This window comes from Artemia sp. Qi Xiang Cuo, chromosome 5 (assembly GCF_049724085.1).
Source record: "Artemia sp. Qi Xiang Cuo chromosome 5, ASM4972408v1, whole genome shotgun sequence".
NCBI lineage: Eukaryota > Metazoa > Arthropoda > Branchiopoda > Anostraca > Artemiidae > Artemia > Artemia sp. Qi Xiang Cuo.
The window spans coordinates 51,074,805-51,094,250 of NC_142798.1; the positions used below are offsets into that span (position 1 = coordinate 51,074,805).

At 34.1% G+C, this 19,446-nt stretch overlaps 1 protein-coding gene across 1 annotated transcript in view; it reads right to left on the reverse strand.

The window, feature by feature from the left end:
- LOC148952238 (uncharacterized) overlaps nt 1-19,446 on the reverse strand; it is a 49,140-nt gene that overhangs the window by 4,759 nt on the left and 24,935 nt on the right. The window contains exon 2 of the mRNA XM_089088885.1: nt 3,966-5,460. Within this exon, the coding sequence (XP_088945011.1) occupies nt 3,966-5,460 (1,495 nt within the window). The remainder of the gene's footprint in view (nt 1-3,965; nt 5,461-19,446) is intronic.

The following is a 19,446-nucleotide window of genomic DNA, read 5'->3' on the forward strand; positions in this document are numbered from 1 at the left end:
GTTAAATGTGTCGTTTTTTCACTATTCCTAATGAGTTCGAATGATTTTGGGACAAATTAATTGCAAAAAATTTAAATTGGGAATGACACAGAGAAAAATATTATAGAAAAAGTGAGGGGGAATGGTTAAAATGTTGTTGTATGGATGTAAGTTTTTTTCCCCCTCTATTGTATTTTGTATGCGTTGTTGAATTGCTGTTATGAGTGTTAAGAGTGGTATTTTGTGTGTTGCCATAGCCCTGTGGCTATTCAGAGACAATGCTCTAGCGTTGCATATAGTAAAGAGCCTTAAGGCCTTGATGAAAAACATCAAGGTTTTCAAAAGGTTGCATTTGCAATATCTTGGCGAAGTTGGCTAAGCTTGAAATTAAGTTGGCTAAAGTTGGCACTACTTCTTCTACTGCTGCAACTGCAACTGTGACTACTTGCAATTGCTTCTTTGATTGCTTGCTACTTTGACTACAACTACTTGTGACTGCGGATACTTGTGATCATGGATACTTGAGACAATAGCTTTGACTACTGGCTCTGACTATAGGTATATTAATGGAGATTTTAAACAAAATCCAAATATTCTATGTGCATACTGGTTGTCAAAATCTCAGGAACTTCTAAGATTTTTAACTTTCAGGAAATGTGGATCGGGATGTTGAATTAAATCAACAGACACCATAACCATCCAGCTTGTCAAAATGGAATGTAATATCTCTGGAACTGCTATGGGTACTGATTCAGAACTTTTAGAGAATGTGAGGGGAATGTTGAACTTGATCAAAACACAATTTTGTGCATCCCGCTTTTCGAAAGATAATATCTGAAATATCACAGGAGCAGCTTATGGCATTTAGTTGGAACTTTCAGGGAACATTGAGGGGGGATGTTGAACTAAATTGAAAGATAATATGTATATCCAGGCTATTAAAATGGCGTGTGCAATATCTCAGGAACATTTAGGGATATTAAGTGGAAACTTTTGGAGAATGTTGAGAGGTGTTTTAAATTTAACCAAAAGAGATAATGCGCATCCCAGTTTGCCAAAAGGGCTTATCTGCAATATGTCAAGAAGGGTTAATGGTATTTAGGTGAAACTTTCAAGCAATGTGGAGGGGATATTTTAAAATAAATCAACAGACATTACTTGGATCCATGCTGTCAAAAGGGTGAATGTGAAATATCTAATAAACGACTAGGATATTAAGCTTGAACTTCGAAAGAATGTTAAGAGCGATATAGAACTGAATCAAAAGACATTTTTTTGCATCCAGGCTATCCGAATGATATTTTTCCGCACCACACCCTGCCAGCGCTAATGTCAAAGTCACAAACGAAAGAGTTTAAAGCGTCAGAAATAAAGATAGTTGAGTGTGTTTCTGATATATAAATCATTAATGTGTCATAAGCATTTCTTTTTATATTTATTACATCGAAAAGAGTTACAGTTAGACAGAATCTTAAATCGAGGACATTTCCAGGAATTAGTGTCATTATATATCATACTTTCAGTTTATTTTGGCTGGTTCTTCTCAGTGATTATTATAATGATTATTTTTCATGTTTCGTTGATGTTTTAGAGAATTTTAGCACACTGTTCAAAATACATATAGTTTTCAATATAGCACAAATGACGCAATAGACTTTAAAACTTTTACGGCTATCAGAGGGAGGGTGAGTTGCAGTACTCAAAATCTAACTGACTGAATTAAATCTTTGCTCATTTTTGGGTTTATTTGTTCATCTTTTATCTTTATGTTTAGTGTGATTGTTTATTAAAGTTTTGTTCATTTCGGGCACAGTTTTGTTCATTTATTCTTTGACAGTTATTTCTGGTAGTTTTAAGGGTTCTAGGCGTTTAACCCCTTGGCGATTACCCCCCCCCCCCCACCGAAAAATACCTTCCGGAAAATACCCCCTGGAAAATACCCCATGGGAAATACCCCCCCCCCTACCACGGAAAATCACCCCGGTAAATACCCCTCCCCCCAGAAAATACTCCCAGTGGAAAATAAGGCTTTCCAAATTTGAGAATTCTATTTGATTTTTTTTTTCCGTTGGGTGAAGGAATTTTGGTACTTGTGTATTACGCGCCACTCACTCAAGTCACCGCTGTGTAGAATTCCAGAACACACCAGTTCTTTCATTAGTTTCTTTGTTACCTTAGAAACAAATTTGGGCTATAGATTTGCATATTAGGGGGGCGGGGGCTAAAGTTTAGCGGGTCTGCATACAAAATTTTCTTGGTACAATTAATCTGCATATTGGATAGATAGACAGAGAAGTGTATTTGAAAGCCAAATATACGGCCATGAACATAGTAAAATAACATAAATTGGAAGGCACAAATAACATAAACTTTGATCAGCGATCATCATAAAACACTTAAATGAAACACTACATTAACCTAATATTAGTACTTAACTCTTGAAAAAACGGTCATTGAAAAAAAAAACACTGAACACTTGGAAAAGACACTTAAATGAAACATTACATTTACTCTATACTGGGACTTTTTTTTTTTTACAAAATTTCCAGATACCTCGTTATTCTTCTGTAACATTTTAGTGGCCATACCTAGAAAGAATTGTTTTCCGACTTCAAACTTCCAAATACTTTACCCCCCCCCCCACCTTCCCAGTTATGTGCAAATATATAGCCCAAATTATATATTTCCCATATATTCTGTCACTTGTCTTTGTCTTGTCTCGTGCTAAGCTGAAAAAAAAAACTAACGAAGAAACCGTTTTGTTCTCGAGTTTTATACACCGTAAACTTGAGTGAGTGGCGCATAATACACAAGCACCAAAATTCCTTCCCTTTTGGGAATAAAAAAATAAAACTCAATTAAAATTCTCAAATTTGGAAAGCCTTATTTTCCACGGGGGGGGGGAGGGAATTTTCTGGGGGCTATTTTCTGCGTGGGGTATTCTATCAAAAATAACGAATTTCACGTTTTTGTATCAAGCACAAACCAGTTTGTTTAGGTTTTAAATAAAAATAAACTGTTTCTTTCAACTGAAATTAAAGGGTAACATTAAAATTTAAAACAAAACAAAAGAATTTTTTCCAATTGTGATGGAGGCTTCCCCTCCCCTGAGCCCCCACTCTCTACGCCAAAACTATATATTACTTTAAAAATACTTTCAATTCAAATTCAACGGGCCTTGTCTTTGAGCAGTCGTTCTTAAAAAATCCGACCAAATGTCAACTTCAGCGTTAAGATCGGGCGGTTGAGGAGGGAGCAGCTCCCCACATATACGGAATAATATCTGCCTGTTTTAAGTTTAAACGTTGGTCTTTACTTTCATCTGAAAAAGTTTACAATTTTTAGTATTTAATTGGAGTTGATTTTTAACAAAGTGCCCGTAGTTGCCCTTAGGAAGCTACCGCTCCGTTAAACACAGTTCCTTAAATCAAAAGGTAACTTTTGCACAGCATGCACAGCAAGGCTTCGAGAAAAATAGCTCGTTTGGTGCATTTGCTTTTCAAAACAAAGTATAACCGTCAAGGATAAGCGATTGTCTCAGTAACAAGAAGGTGTCTTTGTCCCTTCAACATTCATAATGCACGTTTCATTCTGTTATCCTATTTTAAACCCCATGTAAATGTTTTTTTAAGACCAGTTTACGAGTCGATGAGTTTTTTTTTGTTGGGGGGGATGGGGGGGGGGTTGAAGTCTGGTAACTTCACCAACCTCTGGGAACACCCCTGAGCAGATTCTTATTTATTTTTGATTAACTCTAAAATCATGAGATCTCATGGAAACAGTTCCCAAAGGTCCCACCCACAGTAGAGGTCTGTTGTTCGATCACTACATTTTTTTCAGTACTGTAGAAACTTGTTCCATTCTAATTCGAACTTTTACCCAGTGATGAGCTGCAAAAATTCCTTATAGTTAAGTAAGTTTTAATCTTTTAAAAGCGGTTCTTTACACGCAATTCGTAGGTCATTACATACGTAGTTAAATATTACCTTGCATTCTGAATTGACATCTGCATAATAACCTTCAATTCGACCTTGACAAGAAAATTTTGCTGCCAGCAAAATTAAGTCCAACGGTTTTTCATTTGGATGATTTCCAATACCAGTTATAGGACGAATATCGTTGCTTAAGGGGTCAAAAGCAGCTGTTGAGGCTAAAACGAGAGAAGGTGCTTTTTGTGTTGTTCGAGCTTCATCAATTTTGTTTTCAATAGCTGTTTCCAGCTCAACTATAGCTCCAAGGGGCTCTTCTGAAAACGGTTCAAAGAATACAGGAATATTTTCCTCTGTAGTACTTGCTAAAAGGGATTGCAGTATGACGCTCTTAGTGGTTGGAAATGATTGTGACACAGCATTTTGTGTGTTGGTAGTCGCTAGTTCCGTTTGGTGTTCTAGATTTGATCCTATTTCAATTGCCTGAGAATCTAATAATGTTTGAGAAGTTGTTTGTGTCCCATCAGTGAAAGCTTTAGTAGTATAAATTAAATGTTCAGTCTCTGAGATATCTCCATCAGTTTGATGTAAGGAAACAGATGTTGGCATGACAGAATTAATTGCCGTAGTTAAGTTATTAGTAGTAATTTGAGAATCTGAAACTGGGTGGTGTAAAGTTTCATGTCCATTGTCGTCACCAAAAATTGTTTCAAGATTATTTGCAGGCCGTGTATTATCTGATGACAAAGAAAAAGATTCAGGAGGTTTTTCAAAGACGAGTACTTGATGTGATAGTCTTGGCTCGCCTTCTTCTTGGTGACTATGTGTGGTATTTTTGTTGATTGGTTGATGATTTTCTTCGATTTTATTAACAGATTCTACTATTTCCTTTGGTTGAATTCCTGTTTGATCCAAGTGTTCAAATGTGAGATCTTTTTGAATTTCGGTCACTAGTTCTTTGTCTTTAAGGTCAACTTCTTTTTCTTCATCGATTTTCTGGTGAACGATAGGTTTTATCTGCACTTCCTCAGATTTTACTTTTTTGTTTTTTCTCGATTTTTTCTTATTTTTTCTGGAAGTTTTTCGCGGTTGCGTTGTTGGTGCAACGCTAGTAGATTCTGACAATTCTTCTAATTTCTCGAGCTGCTCAAGTGAACGTGCTTCATCTGCTGGCTTAAGCAGTTTAACACTTTGATTTATTGTAGACGTAATTGAGCTTAAAGGCTGTTCCGGTGGCAAGGACATAGTTTTGTTACTAATAACGGGTTCAAGAGTCTTTGATGTGACAGTCCTGAACGAATCTGTCGTACTGTGAGCAGAAGTTTCATCCTTTCTCTTTTTCTGTAATAGTTTCTTAAAGGAAAGAAGATCATTGTCTTTTGACTTAGGCCTTATTCTCTGACCAAACTTGGGAGTTAATATTTCCTTTGCCTCCCTATTTTGAGCTTGTTGCTCTTCATTACTTCCACCCTTTGGACGAATCTTCACAACTTTGATTATTTTCCTACCGTCTGGCTCCGCTGTTGTTAGTGAAACGATCATAAACATTATCCTAAAATAAAAGGCTATGAATTATAGAATATATTTGAGAGTAATAATAACTTATCTTTGACAAATTTATACATTTAAAAACAACGAGTAAGCTTTTGCTTAGTCCGTAAAACTATACGTGACATTCGAAAGCATTAATAAATTTTAATTTATCGTCTATCGTGGCATTATGAGTCATGATTTAATAATAAAATAAACGTTGTCAATAAAGCTGCACAGTTTTTAAAATTGCTCATGCAAATAAGCTATACTATTGGAAGAAAACTGCACCAGCTGTGGCAATTTTAACTCTTGCTGTAACTATTTTAATATAGGTACTACTCATTCACGTTTGCAAGATGGCCAAACGGACCCCCCACCCTCTATCGCTCTCCCCCAAATTTAAACAAGCTGCGAGTTTCCCATTATTAAAAAAATCTTTTTTTTTTAATTTTATTTTTCTACCTATGGAAGTTCTTGTAAAAAAAAAATAAAGACTTTATCCTTCCCCCCTATACCCACCATGGGAAAATGTACGCAAATACCCAAAGGTTGCTTGCAAAAATTAAAGAAATTTAAAAACTGGAATGCTTAAAAAAAAAATCAAAGCCTGACAGTATTGAGGCTATTCTTGCTGACACATTCCGCCGTTTCCCTTTTTCTTAATCAGTTGTTCCCATGCAAAAAAACTCATTTCTTTTGTCGTTCAAGGTGGAGGGCTGTAATTCTCTAGTATATGGCTTTTGACAATACCAATAGTGGGATTTTCATCTTGATCCCGCACACCTTTCGAAAGGTTTCATCCTCCTTTACAAAATTATTTTTACAATAAACAAATGCCAGAAATAAGAACTATCTTAAATATCTATATAACTTTTCGTGGTTTAGTGGTTGCGCCCCCTGAACCATGGGTGCCCATAAGCTGAATTCCAGGGGGGGGGCAAACTTCGTCTAATTGGTACTTTTATTGCTATATAATATAAATCTCAGAACAAAAATATAAAAATAAGGCAGCATCATTCAGCCAGGGGGGGGGGAGCCCCCCCCCCTCCTGGCCCCACCATATGGGCGTCCATGCCCTGAACCCCTCCCATTCTTTACGATAAAGTCTTACAGTTTTTTATGGTGTAAGGTAGTGTTTAAGTAGTAGTTTTTAAAGAATTTAGTGTCGGGCAATATTCGATATCGATATAATACATATATATATATATATATATATATATATATATATATATATATATATATATATATATATATATATATATATATATATATATATATATATATATATATATATATATATATATATATATATATATATATATATATGCGTCTTGAAAAGTCTTCGAAAGTATAAACAAAATCAAACTGAATATTTGATATATAATGACATTAATTCTTGAAAGATAGTGATTATGGTGTAAGGTAGTGTTTAAGTAGTAGTTTTTAAAGAATTTAGTGTCGGGCGATATTCGATATCGATATAATACATGTATATATATATATATATATATATATATATATATATATATATATATATATATATATATATATATATATATATATATATATATATATATATATATATATATATATATATATATATATATATATATATATATATATATATATATATATATATATGCGTCTTGAACAGTCTTCGAAAGTATAAACAAAATTAAACTGAATATTTGATATATAATGATATTAATTCTTGAAAGATCCATAAGTTCAAGATTTTATTTCACTGTAATTTTGTTTTCATTTTCAATGCTGTAAGAACTGGAAAAAAAAAATTTGTAATATAATTAGGTTTCAGTGAAGCGCCAATGACGTAGTAGCCTTTAGGTTTTTACAGTTAAGGAAGGTGGCAGTATCTAAACCCTTGTTTGTAGTGAAACTATATTCGTCTTGAACAATTTGAGAAAGAACTAATAAATTAGACTGAATATTTGATTATAAAGATAGTAATTGCTGAAAGCTCATCAATTCAAAATTTTACTGTAATTTTAATGTTTATTTTCAATATTAAGTACAAAAAAAAATATTTGTAATATAATTCGTTTTCAGTAAAGCGCCAATGACGCAGTAGGTTTTAGACTTCTACAGTGAGAGAAGGAGGCGACACCCAAACTCTTGTTTGTAGTGATTTTTTTTTTTTTTTTGCTTCAAGCTTGATTTGGATATTCAATTTAAGTTTCACTCTTTTTAAGATTTATTTATTCATTTACATTAGTATCTATTGTACGTTTTTTGCATTGATTGTTTATTTAATTTCTGTTTGTTTTGGGCTTCGTTTATACTTCAATAGCAAAATAATTTTTTTCGCTTTAAGCTTGATTTACATATTCAATTTAAGTATTACTCACTTTAAGATTTATTTATTCATTTATATTATTATTTGTTGTATTTTCTTTGCTATGATTGTTTATTTAATATCTGTTCGTTTTGGGTTTCATTTATTCATTAATAGTAATTTCTGGTCGTTTTGAGTTTTAATTTTAACAGTTATTTGTATCTGCTGATCCTAAGTTTAAAATGCCCTTTACTTTTCTTTGAAAAAAATCTTTTTCGGAAAGTTTTTTTTTCACTAATTGTACGAAAAAGGTGGTTCAATCCCCCTTTCTAGGGCTATAATAAAAGAAAGGTTGTGATGGCCAGAGCATGTCTTATGTATAAAGGATGAGACATTACTAAAGATCTTCCTTGTGCCAACTAGCTACCGTTGCAACCCGGATTATCTCAACAATTACTATGGGCTTGAGTTCGTTCTTTATTATAACTTTCAAAGAGGATTTTCAATTGCAATTTTGAATATTTTTTGTAATCCTGGTAAAATATTCGTAAAATATCTCTCAATTTACGAAGATAAGCTTGGATTTTTGCCAACTTCTTAGACTTCTGAATGTAATTTTTAACTTTGTTCTTATGCGTTCTTTGGTACAGCCTCGCAGAGATTTTAATTTTTCATTATAGATTTTGTTACCATAGTATCTACCCATCATTCTGCTAGCTTTTTTTTCTTATTTTGGTGTAGTTGTACCCGCAGCGAATGGCTTAGTTTTAATTGCAACTGCTGTCCTAATTAATTGCAGCTGTTGGCTTAGTTTTAGATGCAACTGTTGGCTTAATTGTCTGCAGCTATTGGCTTGGTTTTAGATGCAACTGTTGGCTTAATTTTTTGCATTGTTTGGTTTAGTTGTCCCCACAGCTAAAGGCTTAGTTTTACTTTCAACTGTTGGCTTAATTGTCTGCAGCTGTTGGCTTAGTTGTAGATGCAACTGTTGGCTTAATTGTCTGCACCTTTTTGTTTAATTGCACCAGCAGCTATTGGCTTAGTTTTACTTGCAACTGTTTTCTTAATTGTCTGCAGCTGTTGGCCTAGTTTTAGATGTAGCTGTTGGCTTAATTGTCTGCAGCTATTGGCTTAGTTTTAGACGCAACTGTTGGATTAATTGTCCGCAGCTTTTGGTTCACTTGTACACGCAGCTAATGGCTTAGTTTTACTTGTAACTGTTGGTTTGATTGTCTGCAGCTGTTGGCTTGATTTTAGATGCAATTTTGGGTTAGTTGTCTACAGCTTTTGGTTTAGTTGTACCGGCAGCTAATGCCTTAGTTTTACTTGCAACTGTTGGCTAAAATGTCTGCAGTGGTTGGCTTAGTTTTAGATGCAAATGTTGGCTGAATTGTCTGCAGTTTTTGATTTGGCTATACCCGTAGCTAATGGCTTAGTTTTACTTGCAACTGTTGGCTTAATTGTCTGCAGATGTTGGCTTAGTTTTAGATGCAATTGTTGGTTTAATTGCCCGTAGCTGTTGACGTAGTTTTAGTATAACAGAAACTATTTTACACTATCTTAAAATTGTGTCCTTGAAAGCCTGCGTGGTGCAGCGTATAGCGTGTTAAAATTCTACTCCGAAGGTTTCAGGTTCAATTCCCGCCACGGGCAGTTTTTACATACTTGTCAATTTAAAGTCTAAACAAAACTTGTGTTAATAAATACTGCCTGAGATTCTCTTGACTGACATCATCTATGATAAACTGTATAGATCCTGTATGTGCTACCGCTGCCATCGGGATACAGCTGCAACTATTAATCAATATTTCAGTTAATATGAGCTAGCATTCGTTCTTCATTATAAATTATAACAAAATCTATTTTAATAATGGTTTGTTCAAAACCTGCGTGATGAAGTGCATAGCGTGTTGGAATTTTACTCGTATACTGGGAATTTAGCATATTGGAATGTTGCAGGTTCAATTCTTACCGCTGGCAATTTTGCTATGGGCTATAGTTAATACTTCCAGTGTTACGGGATAGAGTTCATTCTTCAATATGAAATTTGAAAGCCTGTAGAGTGCAGTGGATAGTGTGTTGGTGTTCTAGTCATAAAGCCGCAGGTTCAATCACTGCCACAGACAATTTGTACACGTTTGTCAAGTTAAAGTCTAAACAAAACTTCTATCAATAACTAATTGACTAACACCATTTATGATGAACTATATCGATCTTTAAGTAACTACCGCTGCAACCTGGATTACAAACAGGAAAAAGCCTAAGTCTTTTTCTTCTTTAGAACAGTAAGAGACGAACCTCCAAGATTCAGACAGCTAACTAAGTCCATAATTTGTCCTTTAACATAAACTTCATTATCAGATATTTTAATATATCTTCCATAGTCTAGTGGTTGGGATAGCTGGCCGTCACCCAGTTGGTTCGAGTTCAATTCCTGGTATGCGAAATTTTTACTAATGAGGATTAATGAGGGATACAGTACGTTCCTCAATGTAGATTGACCATGAAAATACAGTTTCTTGTAGAAAAATAATTTTATATTAAAAATAACTTTTTACTTACAAAAGGTTTTTAACCCCATCAATTTCCTTTAAAATGAACCATTAAATAGCTCTCTGTTATTTTTCGGCGCCGAGCTAGCTGAGGAGAAAAAAAGAAAAAAGAGGATGCTCTCGATGCAGAATATCCTGGTCTCACCCAATTTTCTTGATTTTCAAACCGATATATTTCCCTTGTTGTTCAAGCCAAGGGACGGTAAGTTTCCTATATAAGGGTTTTAGACAAGACGGTTCTAATGGTGTACTTTTTGTTTTGATCTGACTCTAGTTTTAGGAGTTATGGGTTATTATATTTTTAGTATTGGACGTGATAGTCTCTTACTAGGTTGCTAGCTACCGCTGCAAGCCGGATGTTGAAAAGTAGGTCGTCCCTGAATGGGATGGAGAATGTTGTAAGGAAAGATTTAAGGAAAATTGGAAATTATTAGGAGGATGTAAAGTGGGAAGCTTTGACTATTTCGATTTGGAAAAGGATACTTAGGTTTTCTATACGGTCGAGATAAGAAAGCAACTAGAATTCTTTGCCTTGACACCCTTATGTCAAACCTACGAATTAGCTATGCTAAACTGGCCCCCCTGAAGTATTCATACAATCGGCAAATTCTGGCGAGGCTATATAGAGCGGTGGCACTCCCACATATTCTTTACCTGTCCCCTGTATGGGAATGGTTTACGGAAACAGAGCGACTAAAGAATAGATCTGCGTTCTGCAAATATTTAAAATTTCTGTTACGAGTACCGCTGTTCGAGAGAAATACACTTCTCTTGGACAAGTATCTTATTCCAGAGCCTCGTGAAGTTGTGGTAATGCAGGAAACCAATGCTAGAAAAGGTGCACTGGAGCACCTTTACGATATCCTTCCGTTGCACGTCATGTAAGAGCTGTGAATGTATATAGTGTATATAATCTAATCGTTTATTTTTGAAGTAATGTTTTTTTTTGTTTTTCCCTTACTCCGCCATGTTTTTGTTATTGGTGGGCTAAAATAAACTATCTATCTATCTATCTATCTATCTATTGTGTCCAAAAGTGCGGCTTGGTGCTGCAGTGAATTGTTACTAGAGGTAGTAATATACAAAAATGTTTGAAAATGGCCGAGAAGAAGAAGAATAACGTATTGAATCCATTTACTTATATCTACAGATACGTATCATGCATATCTATATCCATAAGTTGGCATAGCCTGGTTTTACACTAAAACTAGGTTTAGTCAGTGAGGACTCTCAAATGCTGCTGAGGAAATACAAAAGGCTTTGCTGGACAAAATACCTTCCCTACAGAGTATATTGTCCAACAAAACACCCTCCTTTGACCTTCGATACGGTCGAACCCGTTACTATTGATCCACGCTTAAAGAAAATGCACATCTATAGCAAGATAGCAGGAGCAAGTGCCATGAGAGTCCACGTGTTTCAGCCACAACAGAATAAAGCCAGTTTGTGGGGTTCACACGACGAAGTTTCTAGAAGTCAAACCCAGGCATGCTTCACCAGCTGCTGAATCTTTCATAGCTCCACAGATTTTTTATATAGTCTACAGTTAAAAAAGGAACTGATTGATTCAAGTCCCGTAATATGGGATTTCAAAGATACCCATACGAGATTACCAAGAAACTAATGTCCGTCCCGCCGCCAGTTTTCCCTCTTAGAGTGTTTTCCAAGGTTCTTAAGTTAATCATTAAAAAACGGAACTGGCCCTCAGAGAAAAATTGACATGTTGCTTTTTTAATAGCCAAAAGCAGCCAGTAGTTTATTTTCCTTTGTCCTGGGTCCTTAATTTCATATCTGGGTTTCTGTGATATCCATTTATCTGATCAAAGTTTCTTTTTATTGTTTCAATTTATATCACTCGGAGTTTGAAAAAAAGGATGCAAAATACTCTTTAAATCCAATTTTTGTTATTGAACTTTGGCAAAGTAAAGAGTTAATCTGAGCAGAAAGTTAATCTGAGCTGATTGAAAATTGTAATAAGATATATCGAACATTAAATATCAAAAGTAAAACTATCGATATATCGATTTATGGGTTAATAAAATTATCACCAAACGCTAAAAGAAGTGAGATCAAAAGTTAAACCTTAGCGTAGAGAGCAGGGGATTATTTTTGCTCGTTTTAAGTGTTAATATTGATCCTTGCTTATTTTTAGTACAAGTAACACTACAAAAAAGTGAAACCGGACTTAAAATGAACATAAATTACAATAGAAAAACCTAGTATTATAACATTTCAAACTCCCAATAGACTGGATTGTCATTTGAGTTAAAAAGATTATTTGGACTGAAGATTTTATTTAGACATTTTCATGCTGTGCATTTGAGTAAAAGGGATTGAACAGAAGAAAACAGTAATAAAATAAGATCTTTTTAGAATCGCAAAACTGAGTTATCTTATAGAGAAGTTTTATCAGTCAGGTAAATAGTCATTGTGATACAATAAAAATAAAAAGATAGAACACCAATTAAAGGACACAAATCAAGTTTTTACCCCATGAGCAAACTTGTGTAGGGTGAAGTAAACCAACCAATTCAAAGTTCTAAATTTATCTTCGTTTATTCTTCTCTTCCTATTCGTTAAAAAAAATTTCAGTTGCAAAAACAAGTACGCCAGTAGAAAGGGGGGTAAAGGTCCCACGATAACACCATATATGGGCATAGAGTCCCTAGGGGAAATGGATTTCTGGGAAATTGATTGCGTAATCGATTGGGAATTTGGAACACCTGTGCTGTCAGTCATTAATCAAATTGTTTCCAGGCAAATTTTAATAATGTCTGACAGGTACTGTCAACATTTCTCCAGGAATAGATCCAAGTCATTAATGTCTTTGTCTCGGAAACAACTCTTTTGGTCGAACTCCAAAGATATTAATAACCAAACGCCATGGAAACAATTCTCCAAGAAACATCTTAGCGATGAATTGTTTTAGCGCGGGAATCAGGTTTCTTATTAATTTGAAATGCGTTAGCGCAGAGATGCCAAAAACAAAAGGAACACGCTGAATTAAGTTTAGAGATTATTTGGGCGAAACTGTTTTAGACAGGTTATGGGATTATTTCGGCGAAACAGTTAGAGACATTTTAAAAGATGATTTTTGAAGAGATTTTGGAAGAGGATTTGAGGGTGAAACTCTGTGGTCGTTATAATACACAAGTTCCATTTGAACAGTGTTGTGAGGTCCTCTACCACAACCCCAAAGGGTTCCGACCCCCTACCCCAACCCCAAAGGAAGCCCCCGGTCCTCAAAGGTCCACCGGGCTCCCAAAGGACCACCCAGCCCTCAAAGTTCCCCCAGACCCCCCCCCCCCGAGGCCCAAAGGGCCCCTCCCCGCTTTGACCCCCAAAGGGGGCCCCTCTCCCTCAATCTCCTCCCTCCTCCTCCCCTCCTCCCCTCCTCTTCCTCCCTCCTCCCCCTCCTCCCTCCTCCTCCCTCCTCCTCCCTCCTCCTCCCCTCCCCTCCCCCTTCCCTCCCCCATTTTTTTTACTTTTTTTGTGCATTGAGACACAGAACGACCCCCTCCCCCCGGCCCCTCCCCCCCCATCCAAAGGTCAGATTTTTCAAAGTTCATTTTGAATTTCTTTCGTTGAAATGCAAGAGTTGGAATATTTCAGTAGTGTTTTGTCGTGGTTTACCTTGTCACAGTTACATTTTCTTGTTTTTTCAAAGTTCATTTTGAATTTCTTTCGTTGAAATGCAAGAGTTGGAATATTTCAGTAGTGTTTTGTCAGTGTTCAGTTACCTTGTCACAGTTACATTTTCTTGATTTTTCAAAGTGCATTTCGGTTTTCTTTCATTGAAATGCAAGAGTTGGAATATTTCAGTAGTGTTTTGTCGTGGTTTTCCTTGTCACAGTTACATTTTCTTGATTTTTCAAAGTTCATTTCGGTTTTCTTTCAGTGAAATGCAAGAGTTGGAATATTTCAGTAGTGTTTTGTCGTGTTTTACCTTGTCACAGTTACATTCGCTTGATTTTTCAAAGTTCATTCTGGATTTCTTTAGTTGAAATGCAAGAGTTGGAATATTTCAGAAGCGTTTTGTCGTGGTTTACCTTGTCACAGTTAAAATAACTTGATTTTACAAAGTTCATTTTGAATTTCCTTAGTTTAAATTCAAGAGTTGGAATATATCATAAGTGTTTTGTCGTGGTTTACCTTGTCACAGTTAAATTTTCTGGATTTTTCAAAGTTCATTTCGGTTTTCTTTCATTGAAATGCAAGAGTTGGAATATTTCAGTAGTGTTTTGTCGTGGTTTACCTTGTCACAGTTACATTCTCTTGATTTTTCAAAGTCCATTTTGAATTTCTTTCATTGAAATGCAAGAGTGAGAATATTTCAGTAGAGTTTTGTCGTGGTTTACCTTGTCACAGTTACATTCCCTTGATTTTTCAAAGTTCATTTTCGATTTCATTCGTTGAAATGCAAGAGTTGGAATATTTCAGTAGTGTTTTCTCGTGGTTTACCATGTCACAGTTACATTCCCTTGATTTTTCAAAGTTCATTTTCAATTTCATTCGTTGAAATGCAAGAGTTGGAATATTTCAGTAGTGTTCTGCTGTGGTTTACCTTGTCACAGTTACATTCTATTAATTTTTCAAGGTTCATTTTGAATTTCTTTCGTTGAAATTCAAGAGTTGGAATATTTCAGTAGTGTTTTGTCGTGTTTTACCTTGTCACAGTTACATTCTCTTGATTTTTCAAAGTTCATTTTGTATTTCTTTACTTGAAATGCTAGAGTTGGAATATTTCATAAGCATTTTGTCATGGTTTACAATGTCACAGTTACATTCCCTTGATTTTTCAAAGTTCATTTTGAATTTCTTTCATTGAAATGCAAGAGTTGGAATATTTCAGTAGTGTTTTGTCGTGGTTTACCTTGTCACAGTTACATTTTCTGGATTTTTCAAAGTTCATTTCGGTTTTCTTTCATTGAAAACCAAGAGTTGGAATATTTCTGTAGTGTTTTGTCGTGGTTTACCTTGTCACAGTTACATTCTCTTGATTTTTCAAAGTTCATTTTGAATTTCTTTCATTGAAATGCAAGAGTGAGAATATTTCAGTAGAGTTTTGTCGTGGTTTACCTTGTCACAGTTACATTCCCTTGATTTTTCAAAGTTCATTTTCGATTTCCTTCGTTGAAATGCAAGAGTTGGAATATTTCAGTAGTGTTTTCTCGTGGTTTACCATGTCACAGTTACATTATCTTGATTTTTTAAAGTTCATTTTCGATTTCATTCGTTGAAATGCAAGAGTTGGAATATTTCAGTAGTGTTATGTTGTGGTTTACCTTGTCACAGTTACATTCTATTAATTTTTCAATGTTCATTTTGGATTTCTTTCCTTGAAATGCAAGAGTTAGAATATTTCAATAGTGTTTTGTCGTGGTTTACCTTGTCACACTTACATTCTCTATGTTTTTTCAAAGTTCATTTTGGATTTCTTTCATTGAAATGTAAGAGTTGGAATATTTCAGTAGTGTTTTGTCGTGGTTTACCTTGTCACAGTTACATTCTCTTGTTTTTTCAAAGTTCATTTTGAATTTCTCTCATTGAAATGCAAGAGTTGGAATATTTCAGTAGTGTTTTGTCGTGGTTCACCTTGTAACAGTTACATTTTCTTGATTTTTCATAGTTCATTTCGTTTTTATTTAATTGAAATGAAAGAGATTGATTATTTCAGTAGTGTTTTGTCATGGTTTACATTGTCACAGTTACATTTTCTTTATTTTTTAAAGCTCATTGTTTATTTCTATCGGTGAAATGTAAGAGATAGAATATTTCAGTAGTGTTTTGTCGTGGTTTACTATGTTAGAGTTACATTATCTTGATTTTACAAAGTTCGTTTCTATTTTATTTCTTTGTAATGCACGAGTTAGATTATTTCAGTAGAGTTTTGTCGTGGTTTAACTTGTCACAGTTACATTCTCTTGATTTTTCAAAGTTCATTTTGAATTTCTTTCATTGAAATGCAAGAGTGGGAATATTTCAGTAGTGTTTTGTCATGATTTACCTTGTCACAGTTACATTCTCTTAATTTTACAAAGTTAATTTTGAATTTCTATCGTTGAAATGCAAGAGTTGGAATACTTCAGTAGTGTTTTATCATGATTTACCTTGTCACAGTTACATTCTCTTGATTTTTCAAAGTTCATTTTGAATTTCTATCGTTGAAATGCAAGAGTTGGAATATTTCAGTAGTGTTCTGTCGTGGTTTACCTTGTCACAGTTACATTTTCATGATTTTTCAAAGTTCATTTTGAATTTCTTCCATTGAAATGCAAGAGTTGGAATATTTCAGTAGTGTTTTGTCGTGGTTTACCTTGTCACAGTTACATTTTCTTTATTTTTTAAAGTCCATTTTGAATTTCTTTCGTTGAAATGCAAGAGCTGGAATATTTCAGTAGTGTTTTGTTGTGGTTTAACTTGTCAAAGTTACAGTGTCATGATTTTTCAAAGTTCATTTCGGTGTACTTTCATAGAAATGCAATAGTTGGAATATATAAGAAGTGTTTTTTCGTGTTTTACCTTGTAACAGTTACATTCGCTTGATTTTTCAAAGTTCATTTTGGATTTATTTAGTTGAAATGCAAGAGTTGGAATATTTCAGAAGCGTTTTGTCGTGGTTTACAATGTCACAGTTACATTCCCTTGATTTTTCAAAGTTCATTTTGAATTTCTTTCATTGAAATGCAAGAGTTGGAATATTTCAGTAGTGTTTTGTCGTGGTTTACCTTGTCACAGTTACATTTTCTGGATTTTTTAAAGTTCATTTTGGTTTTCTTTCATTGAAATGCAAGAGTTGGAATATTTCTGTAGTGTTTTGTCGTGGTTTACCTTGTCACAGTTACATTCTCTTGATTTTTCAAAATTCATTTTGAATTTCTTTCATTGAAATGCAAGAGTGAGAATATTTCAGTATCGTTTTGTCGTGGTTTACCTTGTCACAGTTACATTCACTTAATTTTTCAAAGTTCATTTTCGATTTCATTCGTTGAAATGCAAGAGTTGGAATATTTCAGTAGTGTTTTCTCGTGGTTTACCATGTCACAGTTACATTCTCTTGATTTTTCAAAGTTCATTTTCGATTTCCTTCGTTGAAATGCAAGAGTTGGAATATTTCAGTAGTGTTATGTTGTGGTTTACCTTGTCACAGTTACATTCTATTAATTTTTCAAGGTTCATTTTGGATTTCTTTCATTGAAATGCAAGAGTTGGAATATTTCAGTAGTGTTTTGTTGTGGTTTAACTTCTCACAGTTACATTTTCTTGTTTTTTCAAAGTTCATTTTGAATTTCTTTCGTTGAAATGCAAGAGTTGGAATATTTCAGTAGTGTTTTGTCGTGGTTTACCTTGTCACAGTTACATTTTCTTGTTTTTTCAAAGTTCATTTTGAATTTCTTTCATTGAAATGCAAGAGTTGGAATATTTCAGTAGTGTTTTGTCGTGGTTTACCTTGTCACAGTTACATTTTCTTTATGTTTCAAAGTTAATTTCAGATTTCTTTCATTGAAATGCAAGAGTTGGATTATTTCAGTAGTGTTTTGTCATGGTTTTCCTTGTCACAATTACATTTTCTTGATTTTTCAAAGCTGATTTTTAATTTCTTTTGGTCAAATGCAAGAGATGGAATATTTCAGTAGTGTTATGTCGTGGTTTATCCTGATACAGTTACAATCTCTTGATTTTTCAAAGTTCGTATTGGATTTCTTTAATTGAAATGCACGTTAGACTATTTCAGTAGCGTTTTGTCGTGGTTTACCTTGTCACAGTTACATTCTCTTGATTTTTCAAAGTTCATTTTGAATTTCTTTCATTGAAATGCAAGAGTGGGATTATTACAGTAGTGTTTTGTCATTGTTTACCTTGTCATAGTTACATTCTCTTTATTTTTCAAAGTTCATTTTGAATTTCTATCATTGAAATGCAAGAGTTGGAATATTTCAGTAGTGTTTTGTCATGGTTTACTTTGTCACAGTTACATTCTCTTAATTTTTCAAAGTTCATTTTGAATTTCTATCGTTGAAATGCAAGAGTTGGAATATTTCAGTAGTGTTCTGTCGTGGTTTACCTTGTCACAGTTACATTTTCATGATTTTTCAAAGTTCATTTGGAATTTCTTACATTGAAGTGCAAGAGTTGGGATATTTTAGTAGTGTTTTGTCATGGTTTACCTTATCACAGCTACATTCTCTTGATTTTTCAAATTCATTTTGAATTTCTTTCGTTGAAATGCACGAGCTGGAATATTTCAGTAGTGTTTTGTTGTTGGTTTATATTTTCACAGTTACATTTTCTTGATTTTTCAAAGTTCATTTAGGTTTACTTACATAGAAATGCAAGAGTTGGAATATTTCAGTAGTGTTTTTTCGTGTTTTACCTTGTCACAGTTACATTCGCTTGATTTTTCAAAGTTCATTTTGGATTTCTTTAGTTGAAATGCAAGAGTTGGAATATTTCAGAAGCGTTTTTTCGTGGTTTACCATGTCACAGTTACATTCACTTGATTTTTCAAAGTTCATTTTTAATTTATTTCATTGAAATGCAAGAGTTGGAATATTTCAGTAGTGTTTTGTCGTGTTTTACCTTGTCACAGTTACATTTTCTGGATTTTTCAAAGTTCATTTCGGTTTTCTTTCATTGAAATGCAAGAGTTGGAATATTTCAGTAGTGTTTTGTCGTGGTTTACCTTGTCACAGTTACATTCTCTTGATTTTTCAAAGTTAATTTAGGTTTTCTTTAATTGAAATGCAAGAGTTGGAATATTTCAGTAGTGTTTTGTAGTGTTTTACCGTGTCACAGTTACATTTGCGTGATTTTTCAAAGTTCATTTTGGATTTCTTTAGTTGAAATGCAAGAGTTGGAATATTTCAGAAGCGTTTTGTCGTGGTTTACCATATCACAGTTAAAATCTCTTGATTTTTCAAAGTTAATTTGGAATTTATTTCAATGAAATGCAAGAGTTGGAATATTTCAGTAGTGTTTTGTCGTGGTTTACCTTGTCACAGTTACATTATCTGTATTTTTAAAAGTTCATTTCGGTTTTCTTTAATTTAAATGCAAGAGTTGTAATATTTCTGTAGTGTATTGTCGTGGTTTACCTTGTCACAGTTACAATATCTTGATTTTTCAAAGTTCATTTTGAATTTCTATCGTTGAAATGCAA